This window comes from Aspergillus fischeri, genomic scaffold (assembly GCF_000149645.3).
Source record: "Aspergillus fischeri NRRL 181 1099437636249 genomic scaffold, whole genome shotgun sequence".
NCBI classification, from domain to species: Eukaryota; Fungi; Ascomycota; class Eurotiomycetes; order Eurotiales; family Aspergillaceae; genus Aspergillus; species Aspergillus fischeri.
Window position 1 is genome coordinate 380351 of NW_001509770.1, and position 21176 is coordinate 401526.

Here is a 21176-nt window from a genome sequence, read left to right on the forward strand (position 1 = left end):
CGGAGTACTCTTGTTTCAAAATGAAGACAGACTTCCCGGTCGCATTATGTGGGCCATATCAGCAAGCACGAGGACATAGCGACCCGAGTTGTCTACTGCTTTGATCGGCGAGTTAGCTTAGGCAGTTTAAGACGAAAATGCATGTCGTTGGGGGCCAAATGCTTCGACAGTAGGACAAGACACTCAGTCATTGTCACTGTCACGCAAGGGTTTGAACTCTAATGTCAGCTGAAACAACACTGTTTCCCATCTGCCCTTGCCAATGAGATGAGGTTTTACCTCGTATAATTGAACATGATCACGAAGGAAACGGGAGAAAGCATGGAGCAAGAGGAAGCGAAGAATAGAGAAGTCACGTGCCCCGCGGAGATTGGAGATAACTGAGAGTGCGGGGCGGGGACGACGCCAGATGCTGCGTCACCGATCCTAGTTGGATCGGCGTCATAACACGGTTGTGCTTGTATTCATTCCATTATCTTGATATATTGGGATACGTTTGAGCTTACTATGAGTGGCTTAAGAGAGACTTTGAAAGAGGGCTGGCACCCTAAGGGTAAGTCTGGAGGAAAAGAAAGCTGGCGGGGAGACTTCAAAGGCATCAATCAAGTGGTTCGTACTTCTCCGACCTTTTGGGCAAATTCAGTATTTGGCATTCGCTGACGCTCGCTTTGGTATAGGCAGGATGGATGGGAAAGGGGAAGGATAGGGACAGCGAGCAGGAGCAGCACGTCTCTCGACCCCTGTCATCACTCAAGGACCCATCCGCTTTCGGGCCACCACCGAAACACATTGCGGTCCATGGACCTGGTGCGGTTCCAAATCAGACGACGCCGGATCGCAGGGGACTAGGGGCGCCTCTATCTCAGGAAGAGATCCAGCACGCGCAGGCCCGGCAGCAGGAGCAGAATCGAGCTGAGGAAGCCGAACCCCAAAGACCAGCTGGTCCACCGCTACCCTACCGAGTGAATACGACGGGTATAAATACGGATAATCTTCCACCTCCTCCAGCCCGAAGAATGCATTCACCGGCAAGTTCCGTGTCCTCTGCGGGTTCTAGGCCAGTGCCGAGCGTACCGCCTCGGATTCCTCCTCGCATGAACTCTACTCAACAGTCGCACCCAGCAACCCCTCCCCCGGCATATTCCCCATCAGAACCGGCTTCTGAGGGGCTCTTGAACCAAAGTGCTGTCACCCGTCTATCCAATGCTGGAGTTTCAGTTCCTTCGCTTGGCATTGGACACGATCGAAGCAGCCCTAGCAACACAGCCGGTGGAGTAGCCGGCCAAGCCTCGGTCAATGAGCTTCAAGCTCGCTTCTCGCAAATGAGGACAAGCTTACCTCAATCTCCAACCCATGCCCCCTCCCCGCCGGTTCGTGGAAGCACAACACAGCCCGAGTCATCGGCAACATCTACAGTGAGCAACTTGCGCGAGCGCCATAACGATAAGCTTCAAGCGGGCAAAGAACGAGTCCAGGACTTGAATGACAAATACAAGATCACTCAACGCTTCAATAACTTTGTCGACGAGAAAAGGTCGGCAAACACATCCATCTCGTCCCAGCAATTCCGGCTTCCTCCTACACCGCCGCACCCTAGTCGAAGCCAGCCTTCATCCGACTCAGTAGAAATAGACGCATTGAACCGGCGAAAGGCCCCACCACCGCCACCTCCCAAGAAAGCAGCGATGCGATCAACACCTGTCAACGCCCCTTCTCCATCATCACCTGCGCCTCCGCCGCTCCCGCTGAGTACCAAACCCGCCTGAGCGGAGGTTAGGTCAACTGATGTCGAGTCGATTGTATCTACTACGTTTATCCTTGTGGGATTTGTCCATCACGTTCGTTTCACTATACAATAGATCAAGTACATTATATTTTTTGGACATGCATCCACCAACCGCTCCAACGCTAGGCTGGAACAGACGTGAAATGCGCGGTAGTAGGGCTCGCAACGAAAGTGGAAAAACTGCATTTACTCCCAGGCTCTCAGCCAATTGACTTGAATAGGGAGCCTAGTAGTATTGTCTTCCGGCTGACTGGCTATTCTCGGATAAATACCATCGACTAAAACGGCTGTGGCGGATGTGGCTTGTTACCGTCTTCAGCGAAAATCGCAACTCCAAGGCCTGCCCTGCCGTACTGTGGTTCAGGGAGAGGCAATTTTGATAACTAGACAGCAAATGGAACACCATCAGAATCAGATCAGTGCTATGCGTTCCGCCATCTCAAGAAAAGTTTTAATTAGGTGCTTTGAAGGCGAGCTGAAGATCCTTGAGTAGAATCGGTCAACCGGCATGGCGTTTGATAGGTTGATAGGCGTTCCCTATCTGCACCTTTGTGTTGGTTGCATAACTTGCATTAGTGCAATCCTGCAGTGAGTCTAGTTTTGCTCAGGGGTAGAAATGTTGAATCAATGAGCCCCCATGCCTCGGTTCATTCTATATCTCTAGAGTCTATAACTACGCTATTTTCCCTTTGTTGGAATGAATCCTTAAATGCTTCATGTGAATGATGTTCCAGGCGCTATGACACCTTGATGTTGCCTTGATGCCTAGGCCCTGGTGGCCTTGGGGTTAAGGCCTAAGGCCTGCAAATCTCGTGCCATGCCAAATCCGGGGTATTCGCGGCCCGATCGCTGACTAATGCGGGACGCCAAAACGCCAAAACTAAAATTTCTGATTGGCTAGTTGGCTGGTATTGCGCATCATTTTTGCGACGCGGATCATTTAAAAAAGGTCGCCATCCTCCTACAGTCTATACAGGTCAACAGGGATGGAAGTACGAGGGTTGTACTTGTGTAGCTTTGCATCTAAGTAGATGTACTCTATTATTGAAGTATAGAAGATGTCGAATTATTCCCAGAGGTCACCGAGTCTTCGATGCCTTGCATCATTGTTCAGCACATCGCGTGAGGATGACGGCAGTGGCAAGAAACCAGCCAACAGGTATCTAACAGAGGTACACACTGCCTGGGTCTGAGCAATAAGCTATAGCATCATCATCATGATTTGACCAATGCGCTTCTATATAACTATCCGTAAGGGCCCTTGTTCATGATGCATCCAGAAGAACATCTTCTTCACAAGCCTGCTGAAGAGGTCGAATCGTTGCGATAAATTGTGTTGGGCCGAGGTTTCATCGACGCCCAGAGCAGCCAAATTCCCAACAAATGCATCACGGCTCCACTTTTGGAGATACTAATGACCCTTCAATATTTTTTGTCATTGACGCGATTAGACTATCTTGATTTGTAGAGACTCACTTGATACTTGCTTTCGAGTTGACAGTTCACATCTCTAAAGATTTTATCTATCCCGCATCTGCCTCTGCGCGATTTGATCGAACCTTGGGGAGGAGGTGGAATTACTTCAATTACCCTTTTCTGCTTCGGGAGGTACTTTTGCGACGTTGAACCTTTTTTTTTTCTTAATTTTTCTCCCACCCTTTCCTTATTTCTTGGTCTCGTCTTCCTCTGTTTAGGAAAGGGCCACAGACTTGTTATCTCGAAAGTCTAGTCCTCTCTCGTCAATTCTTGCTTCACCTGTGAAATCGCCGTCAGGAAGTATTCGATCATGATCGACTTCAACGTCGACACCGAGGCGGGCCCTGCTGTCGTGCGCTTCGGTTTGCCGCCCGCCTCGCTTTTCAAATTCCCTCCTAGCGAGCTTCCTGAGCCTCTTCCTGCTCCTCTGATCTCTGAGCCGACATGGAACCAGCCGTTCAACATTCCCCCTGAGTTGTACAAACAGCTCCTGGACGTTCGCGTGCCCATTACCATTGCCAGCGTCTACGCAGTCACCGTCGTCATCATCAACCGCATCAACAAGAGTCGTGGGTACAAGCCCTGGGGTTTCAGCCAAACGCGGCTCTTCAAGCTTTTCGTCATCCTTCACAATGTCTTCCTGGCCATCTATTCCGCATGGACGTTTGTCGGCATGTTCCAGGCTTTCCGCAACTCGTGGCCTCACCGCGAGGACCCGCACGGCGTCGTAGGCGTGCTTGATTCTCTTTGCAAGATCAATGGCCCGCGGGGCTACGGCAATGCTGCCATCTACGACTCCGTTACCGATCAGTGGAAAATGCCGAACCCGGAATACCAGTTGGGTGCGGGTGGTGTCCCGGACCCGACGGATGTTGGCCGTATGTGGAACCAAGGATTGGCCTACCTGGGCTGGATCTTCTATCTATCCAAGTTCTACGAGGTGTTGGACACTGCTATCATTCTGGCGAAGGGCAAGAAGAGCTCGACTTTACAGACCTACCACCATGCTGGCGCGATGATGTGCATGTGGGCGGGTATCCGCTACATGGCTCCTCCCATCCTTATCTTCACCCTGATCAACTCTGGTATCCATGCTCTGATGGTATGCAATCGCTTTTTAAATCGTCTGTGTTAATCGGATACATTGGCTGACCATCCTCTCCAGTACACGTACTACACTCTGACCGCACTTCATATTCGAGTCCCCGGCGTTATCAAGCGCTCTTTGACCACCATGCAGATCACGCAGTTTGTCGTTGGGACCACCTGGGCCGCTTCGTATCTCTTCGTCAGCTACACTCTTCCCGGCAAGCTTTCGACTGCAAGCGCTGCTGCTGCTTCTGCTACGTCCGTTATTGAGGCTGCGGCTGCGACTGCCTCGGCTGTAGGACTCGGCCCCTGGCTCAAGAAGCTGGGATTGCGTGCTGCTGGCGCAGAGGGTGCTGCTGAGAACGTTGGTTACTCGTATGCCGATGTCCCCAGCAGCTCGGCTGCTCAGCGCACACCTATTGGCCCCATGACCACCTGCATTGATACAACCGGTCAGGCTTTCGCGATTTGGCTCAACGTTATGTACCTCCTGCCTCTGACATATCTGTTCGTGCGCTTCTTCGTCCGGTCATACCTGCACCGCAAGGAGCCGAGCCAGCCTCATCCCACTCACATGCATGCTGCCGAAAAAGCTGGTCTAGATGCTCTCAAGGGTGTCAGCCGTGAAATCCAGAAGTCTGTGGAGATGAACGGGGAGATCAGCACGGAAGATGAGGCAGTTCAGAAGGCCCAGACCCAAAGGACCAACGGCAAGAAAGCACAGTCGCAGATCACTGACAAGTCACCGATCCGGACGCGTTCTGGTGCCGGCCAAAAGAAGCGTGGCAATAAGGAGGAGTCCGAGGAAGGTTTCTCGACTGTTCCTCCCAAGAAGGGGGCCAAGCCTCAGACGAAGGAGGAATTGGAGAAGTTCCCTGATGTTCCTGACGTCCAGGGCACTAATCCTTTTGGGGTATTGGAGAAAGCTGCTTAAGCATGCTCTCTGATTTATCAATGTTCTATCCTAATACAAAAGAACATCTCTCCCCTACCCTCCGACACTTTCCTTCGAGGTCCGTGATGCCCAGGGACTCGCTCTATCGAGAGTTGATTGAGGGTCCCTACATTCCCGTCGTCCCCGTCGTTCAGTCGACGAGATTAGATCCCGCTGGGCTCTCACCGTCGAGCGATCGGTTCCTACTGCTGCCTCTGCTAGCATCCGCTGTGTCTTTTCGGGTCCGCCGCGGCGTAAAGCACAGACATATACAGAGTAGACCATGCAGATAACGTGGTGTATCTCAAAACCTGTTGTCGCCGCCTTATCTGTGTCGATTCTCACGAAACTCTGTTGATTTTATGTTTGTTATGTACATATGTTCCTTTGAGTTTTTGATCCGGGCGTTGAGGGCTTGGAGGTTATCTGGCTGAAAAGAACAAGGTTAGTTCACTTGATTATTATAGATTTATTTAGCAATAAAATAAGAAAATCTCTACAGACACACCTCCACTTTCTTCCTTATTTACACTCTCCTGTATGTAACTACTGGTAGGGGTTTTTGAGGATGGCCCAGTGATAAGCCCAGACCCTAACACTTATACAATTTAGGGTGTCACATGATGTTTATCTAATTAGTTACATCCAGCAGAGTGTGTAAATAAGGGTGTGTCCGTGAAGATCCCCTGAAAGAATGGCTCAATAATGTCACCTCGACGCCATCCCGAGTTCAATCAACTCCTGTACAAGGAGTCCGTCCACGGCAAAACTCCCGCCCGTCGAGACTGTCGAGAACTTTGAGTGGAGGAAAAATACAAGTCCAGCCATCGTGCGGGTTCCCCACAGATGTTGATCTTCTCTACAATTCCCCGCATCGGCCATCCTGGTTATGATCCCGATACCAAATTGTGCCTAATTAGTGATCCTTGCTCCAGTGCGGACTGAAAACGCGGTGGGGTACCGTGTCCTTCGACAAGAATCTAGCGCAACGGACCATACTGAGCATTTTCATTTTCCGGCGGGATGGCTTCTTGGTTCTCTTGGACGCTTTTTATGACGCTTCGGCTTGATTGCAACTGGCAATTGGGTGGCTCTCTAATCAATAATGTCTGTGGCTTGGAGATTTGTGGATGGTGGATTGGCTTGGAAATGTGAGAACCAGCGATTTAAAGTCTTTAATAGCCTGTGCTTGCCATCCCGTTTGCCGACGTTGGAACGTTGCAGCACCTGTCCTTGGAACTAGTCAGCAGCGTGGTGTCGCTGAGGTTCGGTCATGGCGCACATCTACCGACTTCTCCTTCTTCTTCTTTCAAATCTGTGGTTCTCGGCAGCTGCTCAGAACCAGTCAGAGACTGAATGGCCTCTTCACGATAATGGCTTGAGCAAGGTAGTCCAATGGGATCACTACAGCTTCCAAGTCAACGGGCAGAGGATCTTCATCTTTTCCGGCGAATTCCATTACTGGCGCATTCCAGTCCCCGAGTTGTGGAGGGATATTCTCGAGAAGGTGAAAGCTACCGGTTTCACTGCGTTTGCGTTCTACTCTAGCTGGGCCTACCATGCACCCAACAACCGCACGGTCGATTTCTCGACTGGCGCTCGCGATATCACGCCCATCTTTGAGCTTGCAAAGGAGCTCGGCATGTATATGATTGTGCGCCCGGGACCCTACGTCAATGCTGAGGCCAGCGCGGGCGGCTTCCCTCTCTGGCTGACGACTGGCGAGTATGGCTCGCTGCGGAATGATGACCCGCGGTATACCGCCGCGTGGACGCCGTACTTTGCAAACATGTCGCAAATCACGAGCAAGTACCAGGTCACGGACGGCCATAACACGCTCGTCTACCAGATTGAGAATGAGTACGGTCAGCAGTGGATCGGAGACCCGAAGGACCGCAATCCGAATAAGACTGCGGTGGCGTACATGGAGCTCTTGGAAGCGTCTGCTCTTGAGAATGGCATCACGGTGCCATTGACAAGCAACGATCCCAACATGAACTCGAAATCTTGGGGATCGGACTGGTCCAATGCTGGAGGCAATGTCGACGTGGCTGGTCTGGATTCCTATCCGTCGGTGAGTTACCATCCGATTCTTTTAATCTGATCTGTTCTGACGTTTGAAGTGCTGGACATGCGACGTGAGCCAGTGTACCTCCACCAACGGGGAGTATGTCCCTTATAAGGTGATTGATTATTATGACTACTTCCAAGAAGTTCAGCCCACTCTTCCCTCATTCATGCCCGAGTTCCAGGGCGGTTCCTACAACCCCTGGGCCGGTCCTGAAGGTGGATGTCCTCAAGACACCGGCGCTGAGTTTGCTAACCTGTTCTACCGATGGAACATTGGCCAGCGAGTGACTGCCATGAGTTTGTACATGCTGTATGGAGGAACCAACTGGGGTGCGATTGCTGCTCCTGTGACGGCAACGAGCTACGACTACTCCGCTCCCATCTCCGAAGACCGCTCGATTGGAGCCAAGTATTCCGAGACCAAGCTACTGGCATTGTTCACCCGTACCGCAAAGGACCTCACAATGACAGAGGCGATCGGAAACGGAACACAATATACCACGAACACAGCCGTCCGTGCATTCGAGTTGAGAAATCCTCAGACTAACGCTGGGTTCTACGTCACATTCCACAATGACACCACTGTTGGTGGCAATCAAGCGTTCAAACTTCATGTCAACACTTCTGTCGGTGCCTTGACCGTCCCCAAGAACGAGGGCGTGATCCAGCTGAATGGACATCAATCCAAGATCATCGTGACTGACTTCACGCTCGGCAAACGCACTCTTCTCTATTCAACTGCCGAGGTCTTGACCTACGCCGTTTTTGAAAACAGGCCTACGCTCGTGCTCTGGGTTCCAACCGGAGAATCTGGCGAGTTTGCGATCAAGGGCACCAAGTCAGGAAAGGTTGAAAATGGCGATGGCTGCTCGGGAATCAATTTCAAGCGTGAGAAGGATTATCTCGTCGTGAACTTCTCTCAGGCCAAGGGATTGAGCGTCTTGCGGCTCGATAATGGAGTGCGCGTGGTTCTGCTCGACAAGGCCGCCGCCTACCGCTTCTGGGCTCCTGCATTGACAGATGATCCTATCGTGCAAGAGACCGAAACTGGTGAGTGCTACTTCATACGTAGTACACTGTCATTTCATACTAATGGTCACAGTCCTCGTCCACGGCCCGTACCTTGTCCGCTCCGCCAGCGTTTCCAAGTCCACATTGGCGCTCCGAGGAGACTCGGTTGAAAAAACCACACTAGAAATCTTTGCGCCTCACAGCGTGAGGAAGATTACCTGGAACGGGAAAGAAGTCAAGACCTCTCAGACCCCATACGGCAGTCTCAAAGCGACTCTCGCCGCGCCACCAACCATCAAGTTGCCCGCTCTTACCTCCTGGAGATCCAACGACAGCTTGCCGGAGCGGCTTCCATCGTACGACGATTCCGGCCCAGCCTGGATTGGTAAGATTGAATCCAATCGATCAGACCTGACGAAATCTAATACGTTCCGCAGAGGCAAACCACATGACCACATCTAACCCCAGTCCACCTGCAACCCTTCCAGTCCTATACGCAGACGAGTACGGTATATCAACCCCTGTCTCCCTATACCATCACTGGTTTAACCCGCATACAGGCTTCCACAACGGCGTCCGCCTCTGGCGCGGCTACTTCAACGGCTCTGCTTCCGGAGTCTTCCTCAACATCCAAGGAGGAAGCGCCTTGTACGTCACCCTCCCCATCCAATCCCCTCTCAACCCTCTTTGATTTATCAAAACTAACAACCTCCCTCCGCAGCGGTTGGTCCGCCTGGCTCAACGGCCACTTCCTCGACTCCCACCTCGGCACCGCAACAACCTCCCAAGCAAACAAAACCCTTACCTTCTCATCCTCAATCCTCAACCCCACCGAAAACGTCCTCCTCATCGTCCACGACGACACAGGCCACGACCAAACAACCGGCGCCCTCAACCCGCGCGGCATCATCGAGGCCCGCCTCCTCTCCAACGACACCTCGTCCCCCGCCCCCGGATTCACCCAATGGCGCATCGCCGGCACCGCAGGCGGGGAATCGAACCTCGATCCCATCCGCGGCGTCTTCAACGAGGACGGCCTCTTCGCAGAACGCATGGGCTGGCACCTCCCGGGCTTCGACGACAGCGCCTGGACGCCCGAGAACTCAACCACGTCCGCCTCATCGGCGTTGAGCTTCACAGGCGCAACCGTCCGCTTCTTCCGCACCGTCGTCCCCCTCGATATCCCTGCCGGCCTGGACGTCTCCATCTCCTTCGTGCTCTCGACGCCCTCGGCTGCGCCCAAGGGGTACCGCGCGCAGCTGTTCGTCAATGGGTACCAGTATGGTCGGTACAATCCGCACATCGGGAACCAGGTTGTGTTCCCTGTTCCGCCAGGTATTCTGGACTACCAGGGTGATAACACGATCGGGTTGGCGGTCTGGGCGCAGACGGAAGAGGGTGCTGGCATCCAGGTGGACTGGAAGGTGAATTACGTGGCGGATAGCTCGTTGAGTGTTGCTGGATTTGGGAAAGGCTTGAGGCCGGGTTGGACCGAGGAGCGGTTGAAGTTTGCCTAGTTTGCTGAGTATTGAAGAGTATACTATGACTAGGGTAGTTAATTATCTGTGTTATGCAGGTTAGGGCTGTTGGTCGTTGAATCATATAATTGAAATAAATTGTATCCTGGCCGTGTCATGTGCAACCAAGTCATCTCTGATCACGAAAAATACAGCATGTAATCATAAAAATACGTCGTAAGTTGAAGTATATACACAATGTCTAAACCAAGAAGCGGAAACCTCTGGAACTGGCCTGTCCAGGAACACCGCCATCGTTGAGGGCATCACCCCGGTCAAGCTTCTTGTTCAGACGGACAAGGATGATTCGGAGAATAGTGGCAGAGAGAATAGCAATAAATGCAGTAACGCAGTTGACACTCATGGCGGTGACTATAAAGTGGTCAGAAAGAAATGATCATCAAATGATAGAAAAGTATTGGGACGTACTGAAGCGAGGCGCATCATGGTCAGGGTACATGTAACTGGCGTAGATACTGCTGGCATTGCTGACCATGTTGATGGCAGCCAGTGCGGCGGCACGCTTGGATGCAGGACGAGGAAGGGTGCTCGAGATCCAGCCCAGGGCCACGACGTAACCGGCGTACAGGGAGGGAACCATCAGCATCATGGAGAGGTAGCGGGGAGCTACACCGGTGGTGGTCGCGGCGATGATGAATGCGGCCACCGAGATGTACAGAGGAGCTGTGATATGGAAGTATTTCTCGCCTGTACGGTCCGAGTGCCAGGCATTGAAGAAGGCACTGATGACTGCCAGGCAGTAAGGTGGAGCGGTAAGGAGGAGAGTCTCGATCCGGCCGTAATTGAGCGTTTCCACAACAGTTGGGAAGAAGTTAGTCACGGAGGCGGAGGAAACGATACACAAGATGTGTAGCATCTACACGGTAACGCCACGGTTAGTCAGTGCCGTTGCGAGTTAGGGGTAAAGAATAGCGACTTACAAGAATCCAGGTCTTCAAGTCGGTAAAGGCGAGTTTCGCGCCATGAAGGAGTGACTGTTGTTCGGAATCAACCCAGTCGTCTTCGCCGATGTCTTCCTCGAGACGCCATGTAGCGAGTTGCTTTTCCTCTTCCGAAAGCCATGTAGTGGTACGAGGGAAGTTGGGCAGGATCCACATGGCAAAGAACGCAACCACTATAGTAATAGCTCCCTCAATGATGAAGAGCCACCGCCTAGAGAAGTCAGCAAGACTGCACAACTACACTCGATCGTGCAAAAGAAATAGAGAACCATACCAGGCTCGAAGACCCTTAACATGCTCCATACCATCGGTGATACCAGCAGCAATGAGACCAGAGAAAGCGCCGGAGATCAGAGAACCGGAGTAGAGGGCGGCAGTGCGGAATCCCAGCTCTTTACGAGTGTACCAGGCACTCAAAAAGTAAAGGCAACCAGGCTACAACTACAGTCAGCAAGGGAATCACGGTCATGGTACCATTGTTGTCAGAGAGACGTACGAAATAAGCGGCCTCAACGAAACCAAGGAAGAAGCGAGTCACAACCAGTCCAGCAAAGTTCTGAGCACCAGCTGTGGCCGTAGAGATGATACCCCAAAGAATCATCGAACAGGGGAGGTAGATGGCGGGCTTTCCGAACTTGTTCAACATCAAGTTGGATGGAACTACAACGGTCAGTTTATGGTACAGGCTTAGTCTATTGATGACACTTACTCTGCATCAGCAAATAACCAACAAACAGAATACTGACGGCAGTTTGGTATTGGTTGCTGTTTTTCTTCATGCCCAGGTCCTCTTCAAGACCAGCAAGCCGAGCAGCTGCCTGGAAGGCGTCAGTGTTTTCGTGCGAGTAACCCGAGAAACGTGACTTACAATGTTGTTCCGATCCAGATAGTTGAGAATGTACATGATAACAAGCATAGGAAGAAGACGAATATCAATCTTGCGAACGAGAGCCCTTTCGGCCTTCTGGCGCTCCTCTGGACTAAGGCCAGCGACATATGCAGGAGCCTCTTTCCTCGGATTGGGTCTGTCGGCGTTGGCCACGACTTCTACATTGTCGACGTAGCTCTTATCGATCCCGTCCTCGGGATCGTAGGAGTTTCTGGGAGACATGATTTTTCGGCTCAAGTATGTAGGAAGTAGAATGGAACAAGGGAGAAGAGGGTATCACAACAGGAAAGGGAAGAAAGGACGATATTTCAAAAGAAGGGGAAGAAGAAGCGATGATAACAGCAGGATGAAGGGGATCAAAAATCAGGATCCTTGCTCCCTTTTGTGGGAGAGCCTGGGGCACCACGCGTGGAGCAAACAAGTTTCCCGATTTTCAACTCCCAATCCCGGGATGACCAACCAAACGGAGGACTAAGATGCGGACGGGGTCCGAGTCAATGGGGTCCCCGGAAGGCCGACACGGTTGAGACGGGGATTCTACCAATGGGGAAGTCGGAGGCGGGGGAGAAGCAGAAGTTGCAGAGCTGGGGAGGAACCGAATAGTAGTAGTGTGGAGTGCAAATCAAAACCGAGGAACAGAGCCGTGGGATGAAGAGAAATGTCGGTACGTAGCGTTTAGCTCAACCGGATGAAACTGTAGCAGCTGGTCAACACCATAGAATTTGCCATCCTGCGGGGAAGAGGGATGGGGATATGTGGAGTTACAGGGACTGGAGATGAAGTATTGGACCATTTGGACATACTCGGAGACAGTTAGCGTCGTGCAATCAAAGCATGACTGGGTGGTTGAGCTCTTTTCTCGACAAAATGATTCCACTCCGCGTGGGGGTTGCCGCGTGGGAGACTCGTGGGGGTCATCGGGTTTAGCGGGCAAAAGGACCCGAAAAAAGTTATCATCTGCGTGAAAGAGGCGGAAAAAGGGGAAGAATATCGGGGGTAGTTTGCTCATCCCCAGTAGGTAGAATATTTTGTATTTTACCCAAACGCAGATGATGAATTGATGGGATGAACTCAGAGAGTCAAGGTAAGTGACAGTGTTAAGAGCATGGGGTGGGATGGAGCATTAGGTAAGCGTAAGTCGGCTAACTAACCCGACCAAAGCCAAAACACCGCACGGGCCGAAAGACACCTGGGCCACACACTTAGTTCATTCTCCTCGTTGACAGGTGACACCACACAGAAGCCATCCGGAAAACTCATCAACCCTTCGTCATCTTCTACCGGTTTAATATCCCTCCGTCGCTCGTCGTTCTAGCTTTGAAGAGGATGATTCCGGTTAATTTTCGGGAGCTCGGGATTCAGCCAAGCCTTCTCTGTTCCATCCCGTAGCCAAGGAATTGCCCAGACAAGTAAACTATCGCTGCTCTGATACGACGCAGAGCTCCATTTTGAAGACACCGACCCTTTGAGAAAATGGATCATCATTTCCAGTGTTTCTCCTGCTCAAGTCTTCAATCAGACGCTTGACAAGGGAAATTTCTGTGCTTCCTAACTCGCGGGACACCTGCGGATACCTGCTGTTACTCCAGTATAGACACCGAGAGGATATCCTGAGCATGGAAAGTCCATGCAGCTGAAGTTCAGGCAGTTGCTACAGCTAGAGATCTATTCACAAGGATGATCTATTGAGCTCATGTACCCGAGGCAAAAAGATCTCAGTGCCAACTGCTTGGACCCAATGCTTTGTGATGACCAGATCGCCAAATGGACTATAACGCAGCTTTTGCCCCTTGGGGATTCTGTCCATCATATGAATGCTAACCAGAAGGCTTGACCGTCGTGCTCCTGAATCAGCTGCCGCGGTCCCAGTAGGCAACTGCCGACTACCATTTTTTTTTCTCAGACAAGACGGGCACAGGATGGGCAGTGCCGATGTACGTGCTCTCACAAAGGCCCTCATACCATGATCTAAAGCTGATCTTCTTTCTGGAGATAGGTCGAACAGCAATGAACGCCTATCACAAGTCTCGAGCCACAAGCCAACGCCAGTTCAAATCAGTAATTTGATGCCGAGCTTCTCAAAGAAAGAGACTTGTCGTCGGAATGCCGATATACCATGTCAGTACATGCCATGGTCAACAATATAGCACGGACCGCAGTGCCAAGTGTCTCCCATTTATCAACGTAGACTGTCAAGTATCCAAGAGATGGGTAACACGCCAACAATTGAACGCTAGAGAAGGCATACCCAGACGACAGAATCAGAACATAGCATTTGCGTAGTACGCTCATCTAGTCAAGGACCAAGGTGTTCATATCTTCCTTAATTCTAGATAGTTATATAGATAGCACAATCCGCGAAACCAACCAGGGTGTCAATGGTCTGACCACGCATAGTTAGATGAAGCTACAGAACTTTGGGAGTGGTCGCTCGGGGACTTGCTTGTCATGAAAAACTGCTTGATTTTATCACTAGTGAAGAGCTTCAAGAATTACCAGAACTGCCAGACTTGATTCTCGGCTTCGCAAGACAAACTACGCGTAGATAGGTGATATATGGCGTAGGCTTGGGGCTCTTACCCACAGCCTACCGCAGCAGTGATGGGAAATACGTTAACCACGTCGCACGCTCAAATAGCTTGCTGTACGACAAATTACTTGTTATTGCCCTCTGGAGCATCGCTCAAATGAATCATATTGAGTTCTTGGCGCTATCGCTTCGCATGGCGACTAGGGTCCTCTCTTCTTCCGTGTACTCGAAAGGCGGAAAGATTAGCGAATAAAAGAAAACAAGGACATCATGATGCAGAAAAAAAAGAGTCAAGCACGCCACAAGATTGTAAGAAGAGAAAAAGAAATGACTTTGCATACCCATACCATCCAACCAGAGTTATTACCGACAAACACTTATGCTCCTAAGAAATAAGAGAAGGAGAGGGGGGCGCCGGGAGCGACACGCAAGTGAATGAGATACACACAGGACCAAATGCAAAAATACAGGAACAGAGAATGAAGGGTAGGCTCCCTTCGGACATTCAGTTGGCGAGACATAAGAGGATAACAGCTCCAGGATGCTGTACAACAGACATACCATGAGGGTGAAAAAAAGCATATGCTGAGAGCGAGACTGGAAACGTGGTATTAATCAAAGAGATGATGCTGTCCAACTTTCACGCTTTCAAGAAAGAAAAAAGTCGAAAAGGCAGAACAAGTCCGATGCAAGGTCGACCGTAGACAGAGGGAACTAGACGGGAACAGTAGGCGCAAAGCGTTTCGAGTGGAAAGCAGATCTAGCAGTAGATCATGGACCGAAATCCAGCGTTGTAAATCGGATCAATGTCAGATGATCGAGAGTTTGATGTATGAGTGTGGCTGTAAATGTCTAACACTCGATCGTCTCTTTGGTCCAATGCAAGGATCTTCGTGCGTCTGAGAAAAGCCGAGCTAGAGAAAAACAGAAGTACCTAGAATGTTGTTGTCGCCATAACACCCACAAACGCAGAACAAGGAGATATGCGAGACGGTGAATAATCGAAGACAGAATAGTGCAAGTGCGGCAGGTTTTGCGAACGCTCGACCATCATGCATCGGTCTAAAGAATAAAACGCATGCAGTGCTTGAGGTTTAAAACGCTAGTTGCAAAAAGCCACACCACTGGTAGGTCTAGCTATGATGGCTGATGTGCAATATGAGACATGCCAGACAATGTCGTCGCGGGCGAGAGCCTCACAGGAAATGAGTGTAAATCTTCGAGGTCTCGTGGACTTCCATTTCCTATGATTGAACGTTAGAATACAGGTCGGTACAACTGCTTGAATGGACATGTCTCTGCCAGGACTCACCATCTTGAAATTGTTGAGTTCTTCTTTGATCTGTTGAGCGAGAAGTGGTGTCAAGCGGTTGCAGGTTGCAATGTCTCCTCGACGATCGTACTCTCCACTGGGCCATGTCTCATGAAACTGAATGCGAGGACTGAAGACAAGAGTCTTTGTCGCCACGGGTTGCGGCGTAGCAGGTGAGCTTCGAGACTCGGGAATTCGCCCATCCGATAAGAAGTAGTCTTCGCCAGCTATCTTAACGGCCTCGGACCGTCGGTTACCAGCTCGAGACGGGTCCTCAGGTGTACTGGGAGCACTGGAATGCGGCGAGTCACTGCCGACCAGTGTCTGTGGTCCCTCAGCGGCTCTGTTGGGGCGGGTCGTACCTGCGGGGTCCAAATTGGTCTCTGGAGCACAAGATCGTCAACGAACTGAAAAGCAACACATATGATACGAGGGCACAGCGGCTCTACTCACTCTTGAGGATGCCCTTCCTGACCGCCGCCAGAACCTCTGCCCGTTCCCTGTCCCCACCCACAATGCTCTTACGCGATTGGGATCTCTCGGCCCCGACATCTTCCTGAGCTGAAGGATTCTGGGTGCTACTTTCCATCTTAGGAAAAACAGTGCCTCCGCGAGGTAGGTCCTGGGGATCTGCGTTGGCAGTCACGCTCTTCCTCTCCGCTTCGACGTTGACCACTGACAATTTGGGTGCCATTGGCTCCACATTTCCGCCATCGTTCGACGAGATGCTCACGATGGACTTGGGACGGAACAGCCCGACGAGTGACCGAGTGGACCTCTTCATACCCTTGCCCATCTTCCGCAGCATTATTGAAGCTGATGACGCTGTGGATGACACCGAGAGATTATCTGTGGAGCTATTGAAGAAGCGGCCTTGATGATGCGAGTAAATGCTCTCACCCAACCCACTGGCCTCCTGCTGTTCAGCGATCGCGGCCTGCTCAGGTCCTAACTCTTCTTTCAGTAGTTCTCTTCGGGACTTCTCTGCAGCAATAGCCTCTCTCTTCGCTGGGCTATTCTGCGAAGACGCCTTGAGGAGCTCTGAAGCGCTTCCGAAAGAGAAGGCTCTCCTCAACCGAGACTTTCCGGGCCGTTTGAGCTCGTTCTTAGTGATGTCAGCCAGTCGTTGCGAAGCAACGCTCTCAGTGGGAACGGGCGACTGCTTCTCGTTTGGTGACTGAGAGTCGGTAGGTGTAGGTTCTGCAGAGACTGGTTGCGACAACGGCGAGGGCTTTGTTGATCGCTTGGTGTCGTCCAACTTGTTCGTATTCTTATTTGAGGGTGCAGCCTCCGTCAATCCTGCCTCGCGTACCTTGGTGCATGTCAGCACAAGAAGAATTTCAGAGAGGGGAGTGTATCTTACGGAGGACGTAGATGAGTTAGCTGAGTGATTGCTGCCCAAAGCATCTCGATGAGACTGGGCGGATTGCGGTCGATTGTTGGGGTCGAAGTAATCGTGCACATTCAGGATCGGTGTCGGAGATGATGGCAGGTGAAGCTGCAGATTAATCAGGCCAGCATTATCAATATTCCCCCAACTCCGACGCCTATATCGCTTGGCAAGCTCTGCTTGTGGCTTCTCGGGGCGCGCTGTGTCATCCACACTCGAAACTCGAGCGTGTCCCGGTTTGCGGGACGGTTCCTGCAAGGCATTCTTCGACGCAAGTTGATCCTCTCCTGGCAGGCTAGAAGCGGTTACTGTCGACTGGGCTCCCGCTGCGTTATCTAAACGTCTGCTTCCACGCCGATAACGGTCGGGAGACGGTCGAGCAACGGTAGGAGAGGATATATTCATGAATGATGAAGGCGATGGCAGGTTGGCGGTCGATAAAGGGCGAAGAGGCGGGTCGCTGCGTGACTGTCTCGAAGGGATCGCGGAGTCGTCTTTGGAGCGGTAAGATTGGACGGAAGAGTTGGAGGACGAAGTAGATACAGAACCAGCTGCAGGATGATGGGAGAAACGGGGGTTGGAGCCAATGGCATGAGGATGGACTGGAGTCCCCTGGGGGACTGATGGAGCAGAGGATGTTCGGTTCTCTGGCCTCAAATGGGGCGTCCACGACTGACGATTCTGCATGGTGTTGAAGTTGGAATTGGGTAGACTAGGCGTGCCAGTGAAAGCATAGGGGGCCACAACCTGGTGGCCCGCCCGGTAGCCCTGAGATCCGCTCACAGTATTGTACGAGTTCCAGGACATCGTGGAATTGCGAGAATTCTGCTGCTGCAAAGGCTGAGGAGATGGGGCAAAGGAGCCAGAAGAGGATGAGGGGCGAGTCTGAAGCACAGAGACCGTGCTACTTTGTTGAGGAATCGTTTGCACCAACGCAGCCATGATGTTCTCCTCCACCGTTTCTCAGGAGCCTGTCGATTTCGGCGACAACGCTAGGACACGACGAGCCGATGGACGCCAGAATTCGCAGTAATACACGGTGCAAGACACGATTGTGATGTCAAAGACGACTCGAGGGCGTTCAGAGGGAAGGCAGGGAGGACAACAACAGAAGGATTCTGCAACAAGTGTATCAGTTTTCTGCTGCACGACGATCGGGATGAGTCTAACAGCGGGCTGATGAAACCAATGGGTTGCCAAAGTTTCACTCTCTTGTTCACCCACAAAATCGACCAGGGTTGCAGTACCTCTGAATTGAAATCGAAATGGATTATATTGATACAAAATTTGAAAGAAAAAAACAACGCTTATGCTGGATGTAGAAACGAAAGGCTCGGACGAGACGAGAAGCGGAAAGGGAAAATCTGGCGACGCGGTGAGACGCAAGGAACACAAGGCTCCAGGGAGGTGGACGTGATCTAAAGCAGTCGAGCCATGTACGATGGAGACAGGGTGGAACAATCGAAGCGAGGCCGAAAACAAAAACAACTGAAGGTTTGAGGGAAGGCTGATAAGAGGGGGTCGGGAGAAAGGAGGATCCCTGGAACGGGCACCGTATCTCCTGAATCGAACAGAGGATTGGGCCTAGGTAATCTCTGCTAGGAGAAGACGAGAGAGGACCTAGTCAGGGACAAGAAAAGAAGAGGGAGATCAAAGGAAGGAGAGGAGGAAGGGAAGAACGAGAGGAGGATTGGGAGTGAGGAAGGAAAGGAACAGAAAGGAAGTTAAAGGAGATAATAATAATAATAATGGGGCGGGAGGAGAGAGTAGAGTGAGGATTTGCGGATGGGACGTGCCACTATTACTAGCTTAGGGGGAGCACTCACTTTTTACTACTACTACTGACAGGCGGAGACAAGACGGATGGGATTTTCTGAACACTTCTCTCCTAGTAGGATCACGATGTCGAGGGGAATTCCACGAGGAAGAGGATTTCGATTATCGAGAAGATGGTAAATAAGAATGGGACTTGCTCCTCAGGAAAAAAGAAAAAATCAACGATAGGGATAATGACCGTTCATAGAAAAGGCACCATCATATTCTCGCATGATTGTTATCGCTGCTGCTGCAAGTCATGCCAGAACGAGAACAACCAGAATACTGTAAGTTCAAGATGGCGGACTATGTATGTACGATGTGACTATCGAGGCTATTTTACTATCATTTGTGTACAAATATAGTATATTTTGATTTGGAAATGCAGGTTAATTCTCCTGAATCTCCTCTACATCAGCCAACCGTGTTCTTTCCACTGGAACACTTCGCTAAAAAAGGGGAGAGGTAAGACAGTTTAGTTTGGAGCCTTGTATCAATGTACCGAAATTGTTGTACATGATCACTTGATACTTCTTTCAAGACTTCGGAAAGAGCCTGGAAACTACTAGATTCACATGTAGCTGCGGCACTACTGACCCGTACTGTACCTTACCTTACCTGATTTGCCAGTACTGACCAGTAACCAATACCTTACCTACTAGTGCTTAAAGCGGAGCAGCTTAGCCCCTGTGACGCCAACCGCTTCACCCGTGGAATGAGTGGATATTAAAACGAACGATTGCAACACATGAACATTAAGACATTGTTTAACATGAAGATCATTCCTCAGATTTCATTGATGACTTGATTTATCTCTTCAAGTATATCTCTGTCATTACATATGACTACTTTCGCAAGTCATAGATAGGAGTCAAGCCCTCTTTCTAACTTACGTTGTAGCCAAAACCTGTGCTCTATCTGCTGCATACAGACCCCTTTTCCATCTATTCATTCTTAGTACTAATGCGGCACAAAAAAAACAACGTGCTAGTTGCATAAGGCCACCACTTTCTCCGGGATTATGAATGTCCTAGCAGCCCGCTAGTCTCCTTGCGAAATCCGATCGTGCTACCAAGTTGAACGCCGATTCGCAACCTCACAGTCGCTAAATCTCTTAGCTGTAATGCTATTACTGTACCGGCCACACGTGAGTCAGCTAGAGAACGGATTCTCGGTGATGGGCCCTGGAGATAGTTGCAGAGGTAGCCTTGTCAAAAAAAACAGGCAGATACTATACAAAGCAGAATGATTGGAGAAATTTTGTTAAAAGCAGCAGCAGCATCAGTGGAAGGATGCCGAGTCGGTGTGGCAGTACCGAGTATTCCGTATATTTCTTTAATAATACGCCTGTGACTCCTTTGTTAGGCTTCCCCAGATTTTGAGCCAGCCCATGCCTCAACCTCTCACAAATCATCGACAGTGCTTGTCTTGCCTTCCGGTATAGGCAATTTATCACGAATTGTGAAATTCAACGCTCATAAGGTGTGACCGAGACTGATGCAACTTTCTCCATGGTACTCCCAGACCTGGGCAGTTTCAATGTCTTGGATCCTTGGGAATTTCCGTGTGCAGTATCCATGGATCCGGATGTCCCGCCAAACCTAATGGTTATCCACATCTACATATTCCTCCCAAGGACTCAATAGCCGACCAGGCTGAGTCAGGAGTTCGCAGAAAAGGCATCTGTAAGTTTGAACAGAGTCGATTTCGTACCATGGTCCATGGCAACGTTCACACGCTAATCACATTATTGGCAAGGAGAAGTTACCAGAGAATGTGCTCAATGATGTCAGTCGTTCTGATACGGACTGGAAGGACACTGGAGGTCTCCGTACATAACTTTCCAATCACTACAAAGGTGGTATGCTGCTGTTGATTCCAAATTACTGATTGTCGACTGAAGCTTGGAAAGTTTGGAGGCCGATGAACATGAATCAATCGGATGGATCTAGAGTCTCAGGAAGGTTATTGATGAGGCTGAGGGGCTGAGAGCTGGCAGCTAGCAGAAGTATACTCCCCACTTCGAACTCGTATCACTGCATGTGTGATGCAAGTATGCCAGACCAGATCTGATTTCTGACCTGTTGGGCTGGCACTGTCCTCTCAACCATCAGATTCAGATCCATCCAGTTTCAGATCTGCCGTTCAACCTGATACTCAGGACCCTTGGAGTACCAAAACATCTTACATCAGTCTATTAAGATGATCGATGGGCAAGTCACCACGAATAATACTGATATGAGCAATGTTGAAACTCAGGTAGCGCCCATCACTAACAACGCGTGTCTTGACTTGATCCACACTGAACCGGGGAACGGCAATAATGGCCTTGTGCTTGCTTAGATAATTACATAACATGTTACTCCGTACTCCATATGCAGAGATGCATATACCA

General features: G+C 50.7%; 5 protein-coding genes across 5 annotated transcripts; 3 read left to right on the forward strand and 2 right to left on the reverse strand.

The window, feature by feature from the left end:
* Nucleotides 1–507: 507 nt before the first annotated feature.
* Nucleotides 508–1766, forward strand: NFIA_008670 (uncharacterized protein; the record flags this gene model as incomplete). Its single annotated transcript, XM_001264086.1, has 2 exons — nucleotides 508–609; nucleotides 678–1766. 2 exons carry the CDS (start codon nucleotides 508–510, stop codon nucleotides 1764–1766), a joined length of 1191 nt encoding a protein of 396 aa, XP_001264087.1.
* A 1806-nt stretch (nucleotides 1767–3572) lies between these two features.
* Nucleotides 3573–5285, forward strand: NFIA_008680 (elongation of very long chain fatty acids protein; the record flags this gene model as incomplete). Its single annotated transcript, XM_001264087.1, has 2 exons — nucleotides 3573–4364; nucleotides 4428–5285. The coding sequence occupies 2 exons, from the start codon at nucleotides 3573–3575 to the stop codon at nucleotides 5283–5285; spliced, it is 1650 nt and encodes a 549-aa protein (XP_001264088.1).
* A 1273-nt stretch (nucleotides 5286–6558) lies between these two features.
* On the forward strand, nucleotides 6559–9883 carry NFIA_008690 (glycoside hydrolase family 35 protein; the record flags this gene model as incomplete). Its single annotated transcript, XM_001264088.1, has 6 exons — nucleotides 6559–7359; nucleotides 7409–8405; nucleotides 8458–8751; nucleotides 8804–8875; nucleotides 8927–9014; nucleotides 9088–9883. The coding sequence occupies 6 exons, from the start codon at nucleotides 6559–6561 to the stop codon at nucleotides 9881–9883; spliced, it is 3048 nt and encodes a 1015-aa protein (XP_001264089.1).
* A 202-nt stretch (nucleotides 9884–10085) lies between these two features.
* On the reverse strand, nucleotides 10086–11956 carry NFIA_008700 (putative MFS transporter; the record flags this gene model as incomplete). The annotated part of the gene is made up of 7 exons (XM_001264089.1): nucleotides 10086–10255; nucleotides 10313–10760; nucleotides 10825–11056; nucleotides 11120–11280; nucleotides 11342–11505; nucleotides 11555–11663; nucleotides 11714–11956. 7 exons carry the CDS (start codon nucleotides 11954–11956, stop codon nucleotides 10086–10088), a joined length of 1527 nt encoding a protein of 508 aa, XP_001264090.1.
* Nucleotides 11957–15460: 3504 nt separating this feature from the next.
* NFIA_008710 (uncharacterized protein) lies at nucleotides 15461–17908 on the reverse strand (the record flags this gene model as incomplete). Its single annotated transcript, XM_001264090.1, has 3 exons — nucleotides 15461–15508; nucleotides 15577–15938; nucleotides 16030–17908. 3 exons carry the CDS (start codon nucleotides 17906–17908, stop codon nucleotides 15461–15463), a joined length of 2289 nt encoding a protein of 762 aa, XP_001264091.1.
* Between the last annotated feature and the right edge of the window lie 3268 nt (nucleotides 17909–21176).